The sequence below is a fragment of the Dermacentor andersoni genome, chromosome 7 (genome assembly GCF_023375885.2).
Source record: "Dermacentor andersoni chromosome 7, qqDerAnde1_hic_scaffold, whole genome shotgun sequence".
Taxonomy (NCBI): domain Eukaryota; kingdom Metazoa; phylum Arthropoda; class Arachnida; order Ixodida; family Ixodidae; genus Dermacentor; species Dermacentor andersoni.
In genome coordinates this window covers 7312259-7330141 of record NC_092820.1, presented here as the reverse complement: position 1 = coordinate 7330141, position 17883 = coordinate 7312259, and the positions used below count along the sequence as shown (strand labels likewise).

The 17883-nt window shown below is 46.5% G+C and overlaps 1 protein-coding gene across 2 annotated transcripts in view; it reads left to right on the top strand.

Moving 5' to 3' along the window:
• Positions 1 to 17883, top strand: part of LOC126535593 (sarcospan-like) — a 343164-nt gene that overhangs the window by 311327 nt on the left and 13954 nt on the right. Inside the window, exon 4 of one of the 2 annotated variants that reach the window (XM_050182413.2) lies at positions 12540 to 12728. The exons of the other annotated variant lie outside the window; for it this stretch is intronic. Coding sequence (XP_050038370.1) covers positions 12540 to 12728 — 189 coding nt within the window. The remainder of the gene's footprint in view (positions 1 to 12539; positions 12729 to 17883) is intronic. 2 annotated transcript variants of the gene reach the window in all.

The window sequence follows — 17883 nt, the reverse complement described above, 5'->3', positions numbered from 1 at the left end:
AAAGCATCTACAACAAGTGTCTGAGACAAGAGAAAACATAGTTTTCTCCACTTGCTAGCATGTCTAACAAGTCGCAGCGGCACGACACCATGAACTGGCAGCGATTCGACGTTTTTAGGCAAGAACACCGTTTAAGGTAACCAACCTGGTAGAACACAAATGGCAAAGGCTCCATTCTAGTCGCGGTGTCGTGCCCCAGCGTGCAGTCGGTGGGCAGCAGCTTATATAGGGCGTGCTCCTTGCAGATAGCGATCCCGGCCCCGGTATCACGTAGATGTTGCCAGCCGGTTAGCTGCGCCGGGTCCAAATACAGCGCTGTGCCGGGTCCAAATATATCAGACAGTCTAACCTTGAAATAATTAAATTGATGGAGAAAGCGAAACAATTGATTCAAATAGGCACAGCGCCACGCAAAGAACAGTGCAAGAACGAGTGCCGTCAAGGCCTCATGGATTGTAGTGCCACACGGACAGCAGCGCCGCACACGTGACCTAGAAACCTACGCGTGCCAGTCTCCAAAGGCCACCGGCATCATACACTACATGGCCTTGTTCTGAAGCACACTGGAGACATGCCTTGAAAGTACAATTGCCCTTTCATGGTTGAAAACGAGTGAATTCTTTTGTGGCCTCCGAAAACCTCTCGCACCACTAACTCATCTCAGCAGTTATACTTTCGTCATGACTAAACTGCAGCGACGAATGCGCCAAGTCCCGTCGCCACTTCAAACTTCAGAACTTGGTGTGCACCTTCCTTTTACCGCGACCAGGTTTGAAAGGTTTGTTGTTACAGTACAGCACCAATCAATATGTTCATTAAATGTGGACACAGTTTCGACAAGCATGGTTAGAAAATCGTAAATTAATGCAATGAAATATGGTGATTTTAACCAATAATTCATTACATGTGGGACTGTTATAAGCGATAACTGTAGTGTACATGAATGTAAGCTGCGAGAATTTTTTTGATATGGTGCTCCAGTAATAGCAAAAGTTAAGGCATTTGATAAACTGCTGATAAGCCACCACTGTTTCTCACTTCTTCACTACATTTCATACTCGCGCCTTTTTTTTCTACACTACAAAGTGCAGCTAAAGCTAAGAGTTGCATTGCTCAGCAGAAGAAAGCATCCTCCATTCTCAGCCCCTAATCCCCCTCCCCATGAAGCTGGCTGAATGGAAGTTTCAGTGTGCACAATCCGTGAGCCCTCCACCATTGTCGGAACACCAGATTGTTTGAAATAACTAAACCAGGGTTTGTACAAAGTCTCGAAGAGAAAAATTAAAGGATATTCAAGGACTTTCCATGCCCTGTGAAAGATTTCTAAAAGGTGCAAGGTCCCATGCAAGAACTGGAGGTAAGATCAGCATGCTGATCTCCAAAAGTGTCTACTGCTTGAATAAAAGGCTTGAAGTTCAGTGCTTGTGCTCAGCAGTATCTGTGCCTCTCCATATGCCCCTTTTTGTACTAATGACAAGTTTCATGGTTCAGACTAAACCATTATCAAGCTTTAACTATCTTCCAAGTAACAAACATGAGGCTGACATTTCTCGAGGCCGAACTATGTCTACTTGGAGGCAACATTGTGTACAGTGAAACTTCGTTACTACTACCGCCACATTAACAACCTTTTCAGAAATCTCCTGCTGACTTCTTATAGTTTCAATGTAAAAACATTTCAGTACTATGAACTTTAGAATACCGAACTTTTCAGTATAACGATTGTTATTCAGTTGCCCTGTGATGTTAAGCGGTTTCTACTGATGGAGTGGGTCTTTTTCATTCTATTCTGCAAAGCCAACATTTTTGCGCTGTCCAAGAAAATATCAATGGCTTTGGACCTGTTGCATTTCAAAATTCTACTCGTTTAAACATTGACAACATTATGGAATGTTTAAGATTTTACCTTTGCTCTACAGCAGTCGCTTGTAATCACAGCCCCGTCCTTCAAAAGGAGGCGATTTGTATTGAATCAATGTATTCCTCCTGTTTGAGTGATCTGTTATTATTTTGTTACAAACATATTTGCACATGTCTTGACACAGCATGGGCATCTAAAATTTTACATATTTTCATATATGTTGATGATTACCGAGTTATACTAAAGGATGTGCGGCCTGAGCATTCTGAAGGTCTTGTGAACGAAGTATTTGGTGCTTTTGAATCTTGTGGCAAAAGATTCAAATTCACGTCTGAGTTCCCTGAAGAGGGGTGCCTTCAGTTTATATCAATATCGTTTTTCATGACGGTCAGGTGCGCTATTCTTACCATCCACGGTCCAAAAGCCAGTCATTAGCTACAGTTTAGCCCATTCCAAAATTTTGAAATGAGCTATTGCAAAATAGTGCACGCACTCTACTCTCAAAAAGTTTTGTGATAAGGTTGCATGCAGCCTTCAGCTCCAAGTGCTACGCATGCACAATGCTGGCTTTCCTGCAGAATTGTGGGCTTCTATAACAGGACGCCTGATTCAAGAAGTGAAATGAGAGAGCCAGACATCCCAAAATCAGCTTTAAACTGAAAAGGCATGGCCTGTTGTGCCATACATTCATGACCTGACACAACGCCTCAAGAAATTGGCTGGGAAATGCGCCGTCCTCGTCATTTTTCCCCACCTGGTAAGCTTTTACGCATGTGCAATATCGTGAATAGTGCTGCCAAGGCAGACTGCACATCAAAGGACACTAGATGTTTCGAGAAGTACAGACTGGGTGTAGTGCACAGGATGCCACTTTTATGTGGAAAATGTTATGCGAGCTAGACCAGCCGATGCGTCAATAAAAGTTTGAGAGAGCACCGCACTGCCGTTAAGTCGCTGGCAGGGGGTGAACATTTGGCAGATCACAGCAGGCGATGCTTCTACAAGCCTGACTTTCAGGGCACCCGTTTCATGCGCAGCTTTGCAAAGCAAGCTAGAAAAATATTTGAAGCTGCGCATTAACAATGAAGCTGATCAATGAGTCCTTGCACGACAAGAAAAAAGCATATCCCAAGCAGCAGTGGAATTCTCTTGAGCGACAACTGCACTTTCTAAATCTTTTTGTAGGTTTCTGCGCAATATGTGCGTTTTGTGCGTGACAGTGTCAAATGCCTTAGTCAGATCGAGACCTAGTATTACATTGGTGTCTAGAGTTTTCTCACCCGCATCTATGATGTGATGTAATGAATACATTGCGCCAAAAATGGAAATAAAGACTTGGGAAGAAAAAGTACGAAACGACAGATTGAGCGCTGAAATGCTTTAGTTTGAGCAAAATATCCTGCGTCGATAACTTGGGTCGAAATAGAACCTGGGTATGTGGGTAAAGTCCTCCACCATCCATGTATCTGGTGAGGCGTATGAGAATCACATGTTCCATGATTTTACCGACGCAGGATGTTAGCAATATGGGCCTCAAATTCGTATGCTATGGTTTCTTTCCAGGCTTCGGTATAAAAATGATTTGGGCTGATTTTCATTTACTTAAAGTGCCACCTTGCTCCAAGTAGTTAATCATGTAGTCCGTGAGAGCTCAGATGGATACATCATCGAGCTTCCTGAGTGTTTTGCTGCTTCTCCCATCAGGTCGTGGTGCAGATTTCGGGTTGAGGCTGGTAAGTTCATATATGTCTTCTACCTCCGTAATAGGGGTGTCAAGATACTCGTTACCTAGGTAATCCGGGAGTCGTTCTTTATCCGCATCTCCAATCCACAGTTTTTCGAGCTCTCGAAAGAGCTCTACTTCTGTGCCGTCGTCAATGTGTATAACTTTCTCTAGATTGTGTCTCTGCATTGTTCTTGTGCCTATATGGGAGGTTGTGGACAAGTACTGCACCAGGGTGGCCAATCCTGCTCTGGTGAGGGAGTGCGTTACCGCTTCTGGTCACCGGGATCAGGCCACACTCCAGGCCTGCTTATGCAATTTTCTCAACACGCGGATTTTTTTTAATCCGGTGAAAAATTGCGCCGCACCGGGATTCGAACCACGTTCCTCTTGCACGTGAGGCGGATGCTCTACCTCTACGCCACCGCTGCACCGGACAGGCCGCCATTACAATCTCAACCTGGCAACGCTTAACGCTAGAACGTTATCTAGTGAGGCGAGTCTAGCAGTGCTATTAGAGGAATTAGAGGGCAGTAAATGGGATATAATAGGGCTCAGTGAAGTTAGGAGGACAAATGAAGCATATACAGTGCTAAAGAACGGGCACGTCCTGTGCTACCGGGGCTTAGCGGAGAGGCGAGATCTAGGAGTGGGATTCCTGATTAATAAGAATATACCTGGTAACGTACAGGAATTCTATAGCGTTAACGAGAGGGTGGCAGGTCTTGTTGTAAACCTTAATAAGAGGTACAAATTGAAGGTCGTACAGGTCTACGCCCCTACATCCAGTCATGATGACCAGGAAGTCGAAAGCTTCTATGAAGACGTGGAATCGGCGATGGGTAAAGTCAAAACAAAATACACTATACTGATGGGCAACTTCAATGCCAAAGTAGGCAAAAAGCAGGCTGGAGACAAGGCAGTCGCGGAATATGGCATAGGCACTAGGAATAGCAGGAGAGAGTTATTAGTAGACTTTGCAGAACAGAATAATATGCGGATAATGAATACCTTCTTCCGCAAACGGGATAGCCGAAAGTGGACGTGGAGGAGCCCGAATGACCAGACTAGAAATGAAAGACTTTATACTCTGCGCTAACCCTGGCATCATACAAGATGTGGACATGCTCGGCAAGGTGCGCTGCAGTGACCATAGCATGGTAAGACCTCGAATTAGCCTAGACATGAGGAGGGAACGGAAGAAACTGGTACATAAGAAGCCGATCAATGAGTTAGCAGTAAGAGGGAAAATAGAGAAATAGCAGATCAAGCTACAGAAGAGGTATTCGGCTTTAACACGGGAAGAGCACCTTAGTGTTGAAGCAATGAACGACAATCTTATGGGCGCCATTAAGGAGTCTGCAATAGAAGTTAGTGGCAACTCCGTTAGACAGGATACCAGTAAGCTATCGCAGGACACGAAAGATCTGATCAAGAAACGCCAATGTATGAACGCCTCTAACCCTACAGCTAGAAGAGAACTGGCAGAACTTTAGAAGTTAATCAACAAGCGTAAGACAGCTGACATAAGGAAGTATAATATGGATAGAATTGAACATGCTCTCAGGAACGGAGGAAGCCTAAAAGCAGTGAAAAAGAAACTAGGAATAGGCAAGAATCAGATGTATGCGTTAAGAGACAAATCCGGCAATATCATTACTAATATGGATGGGATCGTTCAAGTGGCTGAGGAGTTCTATAGAGATTTATGCTGTACCAGTGGCACCCACGACGATAATGGAAGAGAGAATAACCTAGAGGAATTTGAAATGCCACAAGTAACGCCGGAAGAAGTAAAGAAAGACTTGGGAGCTATGCAAAGGGGTTCCCCCTTTGTTTCCCCCCAGCAGATTTGTTGAAGGACGTTGGGCAGATTGTTCTAGAAAAACGGGCCACCCTGTATACGCAATGCCTCATAACTTCGAGTGTACCGGAATCTTGGAAAAACGCTAACATAATCGAAATCCATAAGAAAGGGGACGCCAAAGACTTGAAAAAATATAGACCGATCAGCTTACTGTCCGTTGCCTACAAAGTATTTACTAAGGTAATTGCAAATAGAATCAGTAACACCTTAGACTTGCGTCAACCAAAGGACCAGGCAGAATTCCGTAAAGGCTACTCAACAATAGACCATATTCACACTATCAATCAGGTGATAGAGAAATGTGCGGAATATAACCAACCCTTATATCTAGCTTTCATTGATTACGAGAAAGCGTTTGATCCAGTTGAAACCTCAGCACTCATGGAGGCATTACGGAATCAGGGTCTAGACGAGCCGTATGTAAAAGTACTGAAAGATATCTATAGTGGCTTCCCAGCCACTGTAGTCCTCCATAAAGAAAGCAAAAAGATCATAATAAAGATAGGCGTCAGGCAGAGAGATACGATCTCTCCAATGCTATTCACAGCGTGTTTACAGGAGGTATTCAGAGACCTGGATAGGGAAGAATTGTGGATAAGAGTTAATAGAGAATACCTTAGTAAATTGCGATCCGCTGATAATATTGTCTTGCTTAGTAACTCAGGGGACCAACTACAATGCATGCTCACTGACCTGGAGAGGCTAAGGCGAAGGGTGGGTCTAAAAATTAATCTGCAGAAAACTAAAGTAATGTTTAACAGTCTCGGAAGAGAACAGCAGTTTACGATAGATAGCGAGGCACTGGAAGTGGTAACGCAATACATCTACTTAAGAGAGGTAGTGACTGCGGATCCGGATCATGAGACTGAAATAATCAGAAGAATAAGAATGGGCTGAGGTGCGTTTGGCAGGCATTCTCAGATCATGAACAGCATGTTGCCATTATCCCTCAAGAGAAAAGTATATAACAGCCGTGTCTTACCAGTACTCACGTACGGGGCAGAAACCTGGAGACTTACGAAAAGGGTTCTACTTAAACTGAGGACGACGCAACGGGCTATGGAAAGATGAATGATGGGTGTAACGTTAAGGAATAAGAAACGAGCAGATTGGGTGCGGGAACAAACGCGAGGTAAAGACATCTTAGTTGAAATCAAGAAAAAGAAATGGGCATGGGCAGGACAAGTAATGAGGAGGGAAGATAACCGATGGTCATTAAGGGTTACGGACTGGATTCCAAGGGAAGGGAAGCGCAGCAGAGGGCGCCAGAAAGTTAGGTGGGCAGATGAGATAAAGAAGTTTGCAGGGACAACATGGCCTCAATGTGTACATGACCGGGGCAGTTGGAGAAGTATGGGAGAGGCCTTTGCCCTGCAGTGGGCGTAACCAGGCTGATGATGATGATGATGATGATGATTGTTTTTGTACTGCCGGGGTCCAAGAGATATCGGAGAACGTTCCAGGTCTTGGGTATTCTTATCTTTCTTTTCATCAAGTCGCACGTGGCTTCCCACTTTTGTTGGGTTCTCTTATTTGCATATATCTCGATTTCCTTGTTGAATTACATAATTCTCTTCCTTATTTTTCGATTCTGTTTTTGCTTTTCCATCTTTTCAGCGTACTACCTTTCGCTTCCTGCATGTGCAATAATCTGCTATCCATCTCCTCTATCCCTGCCTCTTCTGGGACAGTTTTGGTAGCTCGTTTAATGCTTTCTTGTAGTTTCTTTGCCCATTTCTCGATGTCCGTTATAGTTTCTTCCGCATCATCTTGTCGAATTTTGCCGAAAGAGTCCCATTCCACAAGGTTTAGTTCTCGACCCCTCTTTTTTCTTATGCCTGCTTGTACCGTTGTGACGACGATGTAGTGGTCACTATCTAAACTTTCCTTCATGTTTGTGAACTGAGAATCTGCTACATTCTTCGTAAATGTGAGATCGAGCCGTGTCGTTGGTTATGCTGTTTTTTATTCTGGTTGGTGCTTGAGGGTCAGTTATGAGCGTTAGTCCTTCGTGTTGAGCGTCTGCTCATAGCCTTCGGCCCTAATGTTCTCTATGCTGCATCCCCAAGCCGCCTGTGGCGAGTTAAAATCGCCGACCACGACTAGCGCCTTTTTGTCCGCTACGCCCAAAGCTTTGCGGAAGAGTGGGCCGAATTTGGGCTTGTGTCGGGATGGACTGCATATGTTAAGAATAAATAGACTTCCCTCATCTTTACGGGAGGAGATTATTTCAATCAGGACGTGGTCTATGCTGCGCATATCGGTATCGTGCTCGAGAGCCGAGAGCTTTCTGTGTCTCAGCGTCGTGACGGTTGCCTTCTCGCCGGAAGCACTGTAAGATTTATACCCCGATAATATTTCAGTCCCCCCGGTTTCCTGCACGGCAATGAGATCTGGCGTCGCCTTACTTGTGACGAACTGCTGAAGATTTCCTAGACATACCTTGTGGCGCAAAATAGATTTCTTGAAAAGGGACAGAAGAAAGGAAGACAGTGAAGCACTGTATTTTGCGCCCCAATGTATACCTAGGAAATATAAGCACCAACATGCTCAAGAAGAAGTCCTTTTGGACCTGATGAAGGTTTCTTCGCTTGCGACGATACCCGCAGCAGTTCCATTGCCATATTGCGTGCTGGTTACGCGGCTCCATGTTGATTTATCTGTTCTTCTCCGGTAGCCTTGCTATATTCTAGCGCATTCGTTCTGCTATACGGTTTGCTTTTCAACGGTCCCGTGCCTGCCGGGCGAATATCCTTTTGTGTGCTTTCTAGTATCGCTACTCTATTTTCTAATCCATCGAATCGTTGTTTAATCTCTGCATACATGTTTGTAATCTGTTGCTGTAACCCATCGAGCATTTCTTTAAGCGTTTCCATAACCTCGCTGGTTGCAAAGAGGCTCATTTCCTAATCCGTTTCTTGCTCCATCCTTTTGTGGGGTGGTGCTTCACCATTCGCTTGTGTGGGAACAGGTGTTGGAGCTCGAGTAGGCGTCGACATTGTACTGGCGGATGGTGTGTTGCCATTGCTTTTTGTTGCTGAAGCTTCGTGTTTTGTGCCCTAAGCTGCTTGATCTCATCTTTAAGCGTTGCATTCTCTCGGGCAATTTGTTGTAACATGTTTCTAGTCTGTGTCATTTCCTGCTCTTATTTTTTTATTTATTGAATACTGCGGAGACGTGGTCCAAGCAGGGAGGGCGATATATGGTTGACGAAATCAGATTGACGAAACAAACAGAACAATGAAAAACAAAATTATGAAGTGGATTCAATTTATACAATTGCATTCGGTTACAGTTCGAGGAAAAAATGAAAGCTTCCCTGTGTTTGTTCTTGCAAAGTAAGGGGTTAATGCATCATGTCTGCGGTGGCGTGTAGTTCTGGTTGATAGCTGCGATAAATGTTCAGATGGACCAAGGGATAAATTGTTAGTGTGAAGTAGTTTAAGGAATTCAAGTCTCTGTTTTTTTTCTTCTAAGGTCGAATGGTTCAAGGTTGTTAATTTCCATAAGTTCGGTGGGGGAATCAGATCTGGAAAATTTTTTTAAATATAAATCTGACCGCTTTTCTCTGCATTCTCTCAAGACTATTAATATTAGTTTTTGTGTATGGATCCCAAACTCTGCAAGCATATTCCAGCTTAGGTCTAATTAGGGAGATGTAGCTTAGCATTTTAACGTTAGATGGGGCTTAAGTTTGTCTCTCAACAGGCATAGTTTTCTGAAGGCTGAAGCGCAAGTGTTAGTTATGTGATCATTCCATGATAGTGTATTGTTAAGGGTCACTCCTAGGTAATTATAGCTGGTGACTTCATGAAGAGGTGATGGACATAACTTATATGTATAAAGCAGGGGTGAGTTCTTATGTGTCATTCGCAGTAGTACGCTTTTATCTGTGTTTAGTGTCATTCCTCAGCACCCGCACCATGCAAGAATATTATTTAAACTGCAACATAAACTGGTTTGATCATGGAGAGAAACAATATCGTTAAAGAGCACACAATCATCGGCAATCATCCGGCGGACCCCTTAGCTTTAGGCGATTGAGTAGCAGTGCTGGAGACCATGCTTGCCCAACTTATCTGTGCTTTATCCCCGTCTTCCCATCGATTAGTTCTCAAACCGGACCTCGACCTTGATCTCGTCCATGATCTGGCCCTGCGCCAGTGACCTGTAGCGTCCGCGACAGGCTTCCCCGGGCAGTCTCGGGAAGGAAAGGGAGTGGTCTCTTCCATAGTTTTCCCTGCTTGTTTCTTTGTCGGTTGAGGGCTAGTTGCTCGCTACAGTCTCATGGTTATTGTTGTTGCTCCCTGTGGTTTCTTTGTAGTTGTGGTAGTAGTACCCTTCCTCTTCGACCTTTTATTCTTCCCCCCTCCGTCGCTCCCAGGGGCGTCTCCTGAGCAGATACGATATCTTGTATTTGCCTTGCACTTTTTGTCTCCCGTGAGGTCGTCTTTGCTGCAGAGTTCGCACTCCGCGTCGAAGCTGTGATCCTGCTGTGCATTCTTGCACCCACACCCCCGGAAAATTTTGTCTTCAGGATTGGGGCACACGTCAGACCTGAGCCCTGTTCTTCCACATCCACAGCATACGTCGATGTGCATTCTACACAACGAGCATTTGATAAGCATCGCTTCATATCTCACATATCTTGGGACGTGAAGACCTTCAAATAAAACAATCACGTTATCTTCTACCCGTTCTCTTGGCATGCAAGACTCCAGGATTTCGCGGCGTTACCAGACATGTCACTAGGTCCTACGGACTCTCCTCCTTGGATATATCTCAGATGAGACCCCTGGATGTCTTATCAGGAGCTGTTCTGCTAGCACTTTCTTCAAATTCTTGTTCTCCATAGCGGAGTTTATTGATAGCCCCATATTTGCTGGCCCGGTCCTCGGAAGGCGTGCTGAGCACCACTATACCTTGCTTGCTGGTTATGCATATGCTGTCTTCCTCCGCTGTGTTTCGACCGACCCCGGCAGCATTGCGCAGGCAGCAGTAAATGTAATCCAGCTTGTAGTCCGATACGTTGCATTGCTTGCGATACGTTGCTTGCAATGCGATACATAGCATTGCTACTATGCAAAATTATTTCCGAGAAAACGAGTTCCCTTTGTTCTTCGAGCCAAACTAATTTATAATCGACTGCGAACATTTATGAACTGGTATCTATGAACGTGAAGTTGCCATTCCTTCTTAGAATACGTGCACTTTTCATTTCAAGTGACGACTACTTCTTTTGAAAGAAGGATAAATCATTTTCTTTTATTTCGCACGATATACTGCGTTGCAGGGAACGTAATTTATTCATTTATTTCAACATACTGCAGCTAGATGGGCTATCGGAGGAGTGGGGATAAGAAAATACAGATAGCATAATAAGCATAAAGCAAGAAATAAAAAATAGTGCAGGAATAACAGAAATTAGTAATGAATTTACTTGAGAAATTTCATTATTGAACGGGACCGGGAGAAGCATTCCACAGTTACAGAGTGTGGACAAGGACACTATTCAGACGCATCGGTGCGGTGACGAAACAGAGACATTTAAATTATGCTGGTGTCTAGTGGATGTAGGTCTAGCGAGTGGGATTTAGCTCTTGAGCAGAGGAAGTCGAGGTGAGTTAATCAGAGTATGGAAAAATTTCAACTATTCGACGTGACAAGGGGAAGAGAGGTGGAAAAGCTGAAGATTGCGAAGATGCCAATTAGGTAAAAAATACGTGTTGTAGCGACGATAAATGAAATTACATCTTCCAGACAAACTCAGTTTTGCCGATATGAGATGTTTTGTGTGAGTTGCACGGCACCTAGGGCAGACTCGAGTGCTGGACGAACTAATGTTCTGTAGTCAAGTTGGGATCAGTGGCGCGAAAGCGGCTAAAGCTATGCTGCACCAACAAGAAGGTGTTATAAAATCAAATTTAAAAAGAACAATAGATATGTTGTTCTATAGCTTGTGCAAAAGCCGGTGTTGTCTTAAAATTTAGGCACGCCAGGCATCGGCACTACTGGGTGAGTTCCCAAACTAAGGCATGTGTAAAGTTCTGTGTAACTTATATAAACTTTGCAAAACATTTTGCCTGTGAATTTTAATATGTACACATATCAGTAAAATGTGCGTAACTGTTAGCGGTTTTTGGCACTTCACGCATGTTGGTAGGTCTTCTTTTTTAAGAAACAGTTGCGTGTAAGGTGCGTGTGCCCTATTCGTAGTCACTATAGGATTACTTCAATAAGCAGTTCTTGGTGATTACGTGACCTCCACTTGCCAAGCACGGGTTTAGTGAGATGTAGCTTTTTGTCTGCGCAAGAGCCCCATTCCTGTTGCCATTTTGACGTTCGTTAGGCCCTTGGACGCCGCCATGGATGCGCATTTATCTTCTCCTCCAGTATGACAACGTCGCTACGGACCGAGCAGAAGCGAATTGATCTTCCCTATTTGTTAGAAGCCACCGTGTTTAATATATCCCCTAGCTGAGCACCTTCAAGGGGCGGCCCAAAGACAGGAACACGCAGGACAGCGCTAGCATTGGTTCACACTCGGAGTTCAGATGTAAAGCCTTCGGTGTACTTAGCGAATCAGTGTAGATGACTGTATATTTTGCTTGTCAGTGATAATCTTTCTCGCTGGAGTCCATATAGCATAAACTTCAGCAGTGAAAACAGGAGCATAATGTGGTAATCGAATACTTCTTTCCAACTTTTTCTTTACAGCCGCCACACCCACGTATTCTTTTGTTTAGAACCATCTGTTTAAAAATTTGTTTAATTGTTATACTTCTCTTGAAGAGCACGTAAATCTTTTGTGTTCTTGTGGTGTGTCTTTTTTCTTTAGATGTGTCAATGTGAAATTCCTATTATCGCATTACACTACACTGCACTCCCGTGCATTGAAGAAAATTACTTCAGACACGGATTCTGAGGTAACACTTGTGCGTAAAACAGGGTGAAGGCTTTCGTCAGTTTTTGTAGGCGCTTCCGGTCAATTTCAGCGACCAGTGGCTTTGCTTTAGAAGTTCCGAATAAATCCAAGTTCCACGATGAATTCGATTCCATACAAGTTCTCCCTCTTTTTCTCCCCGCAGATAGTGAGCTTCGCACTGAGCAGCCTCGGCGGCGTGCTGTGCTTGGTGGCCGCTGCCTTCTTGGTGCTGCACGTGCTGCTGTACATTGACCGGTACACGCAGTGCCGCGACGACCCGATGCGCCGCCAGTGCCTGTGCGCTCTCGACGCCGCACGCGTCTACCGATACGACAGTGTAACCTGCTTGCAGGTAACGGGCGTATTCTGCGCTGCTGGCATTTCCCACGTTTACGGTATACTTTTGCTCCAGCTAAAAAAGCGGTCAATTATTCAGTCTTTACATTCGGCGCTCCGGAGGAACAGGCCTATGGATAATCGCGCACCGACAAATAAGATTTAAAGTAAGGTTTTATTTTAATAAAAGAAACTACGACCAGAGTTAGAGCATAGAAAATATGAATCTAAAACAAAACCTAAAAATTCACCGATGGTTACGACAGTCCATAATGCGACATGTGAGCGCAGCTCTATACGCGTATTCATTTCGCGATATATTGTTACGCAAGGATAAAAGAAGGGAAAAGAAGAAGATTGCGAGACGCTTGCTGCTGCGTGTTGTTGTTGCTCAGTCATCTTAACTACATTGACTCTCCTTCTATATATATTCTAAATACAGTCTGTCTAAACTCCCAACATACCCGTAACGTATTGGTGGTAGATGACAGGTCGCTCTGCTCAAAACGGGGCTCCGCAATGGACGCCGCATCACCGTCCCCACCATGAATGACGGTGAGCACGCGGGATCAACGTCGTTGCCGGCTCCAACGTCACCGTCACCAGCTACGTTGCTGTCGCCTTCGGTGGTGGTTGTGCAACCCAAGGATCCTAAAATATTCTGTGGGACCGATGGCGCCGACGTTGAAGAGTAGGCGGCTATATACGAACGCGTGGGTGGAATCAACAGATGGGACTCAACGCTTATCCCACCTAACCTGTTGTTCAACATAAGATGCACGGCAATGGTGCGTTACGAAAACCACGAAGAGAAGCTAACCAGCTGGCACCAATATAAAGAGAAGGTGACAGAGTTGTTTGGCAAACTAGCCGGCCGTAACATTGCCGCAAAGCAGGAAGTGGCCTGCCGGGCCGATCTCGACATGGCAGAAGCTGAGAAGCTCGGGCACGTGTTCAAGGGAATTGCTGACGACGCCTTCAATCTGCTCATGTGCGAAAACTGCTCTACGGTTGATGCTATCATCAAAGAGTGGTGACAGTTCGAGCAGGCCAAAAACCGACACGTCCTGCAACCATTCGCCAGAGTTCCCAATACTTCCGCGACGTTGACGTGTGAAGATCAACCCGCACAGTAGCATGCATCGCAATCAGAAGACAGGGTGCGAATCGTTTCACGTGAACTGGATGCGATGGCGCCCGCAGCTTTCTGTTTACGTAGCCCTGACGCTACCCTTTTTTCAGTTCCCCTGGTACAAGCCATCATTCGCCAGGAACGTTAAAACATTGCTCTACATTCTGTCTGTACTGTCGCCAACCCCAGAGCCAACGAACGCCCTTGTACAACTTTCTCTCCACCCCCACACTTCTCTCCGCGTTATCGCAGCCGGACTGAGTGGAGAACGTGAGACGACCAGCCGATATGTTTCGCCCAACACTGTCGCAACTTGTGGCCCTCAACACCTCACACGCAGACCGACCTGAACCTTTTTGATATAAGTGGCCGCAATGCTTTGCCCACCGCGGAATCTAACAGTGCCGACAACTCTGCTAGAAACACGTGGTACAGTCGCTCTCCATCGCCGCGCAGACGCCAGTGTCCTTCACCGGAAACACGTCGCCCATCTTCCCGTTCGCCGCAGCCACGTCGCCTTTCGTCCCCTTTGGCTTTTGCCTGTACCATTTCGGAAAACTAAGAAATGCAGCTCTCGCAGGTGATGCTGCAGCAAATCTGTCCTCTGATCAAACTGTTTAAGCATTCGTCGAGACTGGAGCCAACGTATACGTAGGATGAGTGCTGTCCTACGTAGACGTTTAAAGAAGGTCATCACTCCAGCAGCTTCGCGAGTGCTTTGTGTGGCCGACAGCGGCGTGCTGAATGGAATGTGTACTGCGCGTTTAGGTATAGCCGGCCACCCTACTTCTGTTCTCTTTGCTGTGATCGACAACTGCCCTCACAAGGTTGTCTTTAGATTGAACTTTTTATCCAATCCTTCTGCTCTCATCGGCCATGCAGCCGGCATTCTTCAGTTGGAACTGCCTCAACTCGCCGATGCTCCGAGCACCGCCCCACCGCACTTGTGCTCGCTTCACGATGTACGTGTGTCACCGGAGGCAGTTACTTAAGTCACTTTGACCGCCCAGCCACAGGTTCCTGACGGTGAATCGTCGACGTGCTTTTGAACCAGAATGTTGCTGTTCCGCATACGATGGTCACGGTTACTAATAACGACGTCGTTCTACCGCTTCTGAATTTCAGCCTATGCCCTCAAGTGCTTCCGGCCGGCATGTTCTTGGCCAGCGTTTCTAGTACTTGCGAATTTGACATTGAGAGTTCGAATGCCGAGAGTGGTTTATTAGCGTTAATTGCAGCTCACACCTCTGGTTCGTTAACGGATGATTTCACCGAAATGATTGCAGCTGACCTCACTACGCACATACGTCTCCTGCTCGAATCGCAGAGTGACGTCTTTGATTTCGGCGACAGGCCATTTAAACATCTGTTGTTCACCACCCTATAAACACTGGAGACACAAATCTATCCGTCGGCGTCCCTTTCGTGTACCGCATGCTGATCGTATAGTCACCGAATCAGAAGTGGACAAAATTCTCCGCAAACGGGTCATTGAACCACCAGCAAGCCATGGGCTTCGCCTATCGTCCTTGTTAAAAAAAAAGATGGTACCTGGCATTTCCGCGTTGATTATCGCCACATAAACAAGATCACTCGAAAAGAAGTCTAACCACTACCACGCATCGATGACGCCTTTTACTGCTTGCACGGAGTTAAATACTACTCGTACGTCGATCTTCGGTTCGGCTACTCGCAGATTTCAGTTCAGGAAATGGACTACGAGAAGACATGATTCATTACGCCGGATGGTTTATATCAGTTGAAAGTCATGGCCTTTGGCCTGTGCAATGCTCCTGCGACATTGGAACTAATAATGGACTCTCCTCTGCGACGCTATGAATGGACCACCTGTCTTTGTTACCTTCATGACGTTATTGTTTTTTTCTCCCACGTTCGGCAGCCACTTTACCAGACTCGCTGCCATTCTTGCGGTCTTCCGAAAAGCCGGCCTCCAACTGAACTCCACGAAATGTCAATTAGGGCGCCGTCAGATAACCGTGTTGGAGCACCTTGTAGACATATCTGGCGTACAGCAAGATCCCCAAAAAGTGCTCGCTGTTCGCAGTTTCCATGAGCCACATTCTGCTTCTCACGTGCGCTGCTTCTTCGGCCTGCGTTCTTACTTCTGCTGTTTCCTAAAGAACTTCACCGATGTTGCGCGGCCTTTCACAGATCATTTAAAGCACACGCCATTCTCATGGGGCCCAGAGCAGGCTCACGCATTCGCCGCTCTCATCGGGTGTCTGACCAACCCTCCTATACTTGCCCACTTCAATCCGTCCGCACCGACCGAAGTCCACACTGACGCAAGCGACCACGGCATCGGCATTCTTCTCGCCCAGTAGCAAATGGGTACCGAGTGCGTAATAGCTTACGCCAGCCGCCTGCTGTCACCTGCCGAGAGAAATTACTCCGTCACAGAGCGGGATTGCTTGGATTTAGTTTGGGCTGTCGCCAAATTCCGCTCATATTTGTAGGGCCGCACCTTTTCGGTCGTTACAGACCACCACGCCCACTGCTGGCTGTCTTCCCTCCGGAACCTGATGACAGGACGGCTTGGTCGTTGGGCTTTGCGGCTGCAAGAATTCATTTATTGCCAACTACAAGCCTGGACGTCTGCACAAGGACGCTGACTGCCTCTCTCGTAACCGCGTGGATCCTTCAGATCCTGCTGCGCATGATCCGGTGACCTGCATGATAGCTTTTACTGACATGACCCACATACGCGCTGAACAACAACGCGACGATTCCTTACAGGCCATCATCGCCGGAGTGCAATCGGGCAGCACCGACGGCATGGGCCGCATGTTCGTGCTGCACGACGGCATCCTCTACCGCCGCAATATCAACCCTGACGGCCCTGAGTTGCTCCTTGTCCTTCTTCGTCATCTCCGATCCGTCGTTCTGGAACAACTTCTCGTTGCACCGACGGTGGGACACCTTGGAGTTTTGCATACATACGACCGCGTACGACACCGGTTCTTCAGGCCGGGTCTCTACCACTCTGTGCGTCGTTATGTAGCAACTTGCAAATTGTGTCAGCGCCGGAAGAAACCTTCCCTGGCACCTGTCGGACCACTCCATCCGATTGAAGTTCACTCTTTACTTTCACGTACGCCTCGATCAGCTTGGCCCTTTTCCGACGAGAACTAGAGGAAAATGTGGATCGCTGTCGCTACTGATTAGGCGACACGCTACGCGATAGCAAAGGTGTTGCCGACTAGCTGCGCAAGTGACGTCACCGATTTTCTGCTCCACGACGTCATTCGGCGCCACGGTGGACATTGACAATTACTTACAGACCGCGGCCACTTGTTCTTGTCTCCAGTTGACAACCTCCTCCGCTCTTGTGCCCCTGAGCACAAGCTTTCCACCGCCTACCACCCGCAAACGAACGCTTCTTACGGAACGTCTCAACCGAACACTCACAGAGACGCTGTAGTTGGTCTCCAACAATCACCGCGACTGGGACACCACGCTGGCCTACGTGACATTCGCATATAACTCGTCCCAACATGACACCATACGATATTGACCGTTTATTTTTTGTATGGTCGCGACCCCACATTGCCCTTTCGCACCATCGTCCCTTCTGTGCCATGTGCTGCAACTCAGTACGCTCGTGAAGTCACCGATCGCGCTCACATGGCAGGTCAAGTCGCCCGATCTCGTTTATTAGTCTCGCAGCATACACAAAAAGATCGTTACGACCGCTGCCCTAGCTATGTTAAGTTCGCCGCAGGTGCTTGGGTGCTCCTTACGTCAGCATGCCGTCGGGTCGGCCTCTCTCAGAAGCTTCTATCTTGCTACACAGGACATTACTAAGTCCTACGTCAAGCAAACGACGTCAATTACGAGATTTCGCCGTTACAGTTTGATCCATCATCAAGTCCAGTGCCTGTTGACATCGTGTACGTTTCGCGGCCGAAGCCATACTTCGCTCGCAATTCTTCGTCTACCATGCGCCGAGGCGGCGCTTTAGCACCCGGGGGTCTTGTTACGGAAGGATAAAAGAAGGGAAAGGAAAATTAAGATCGTG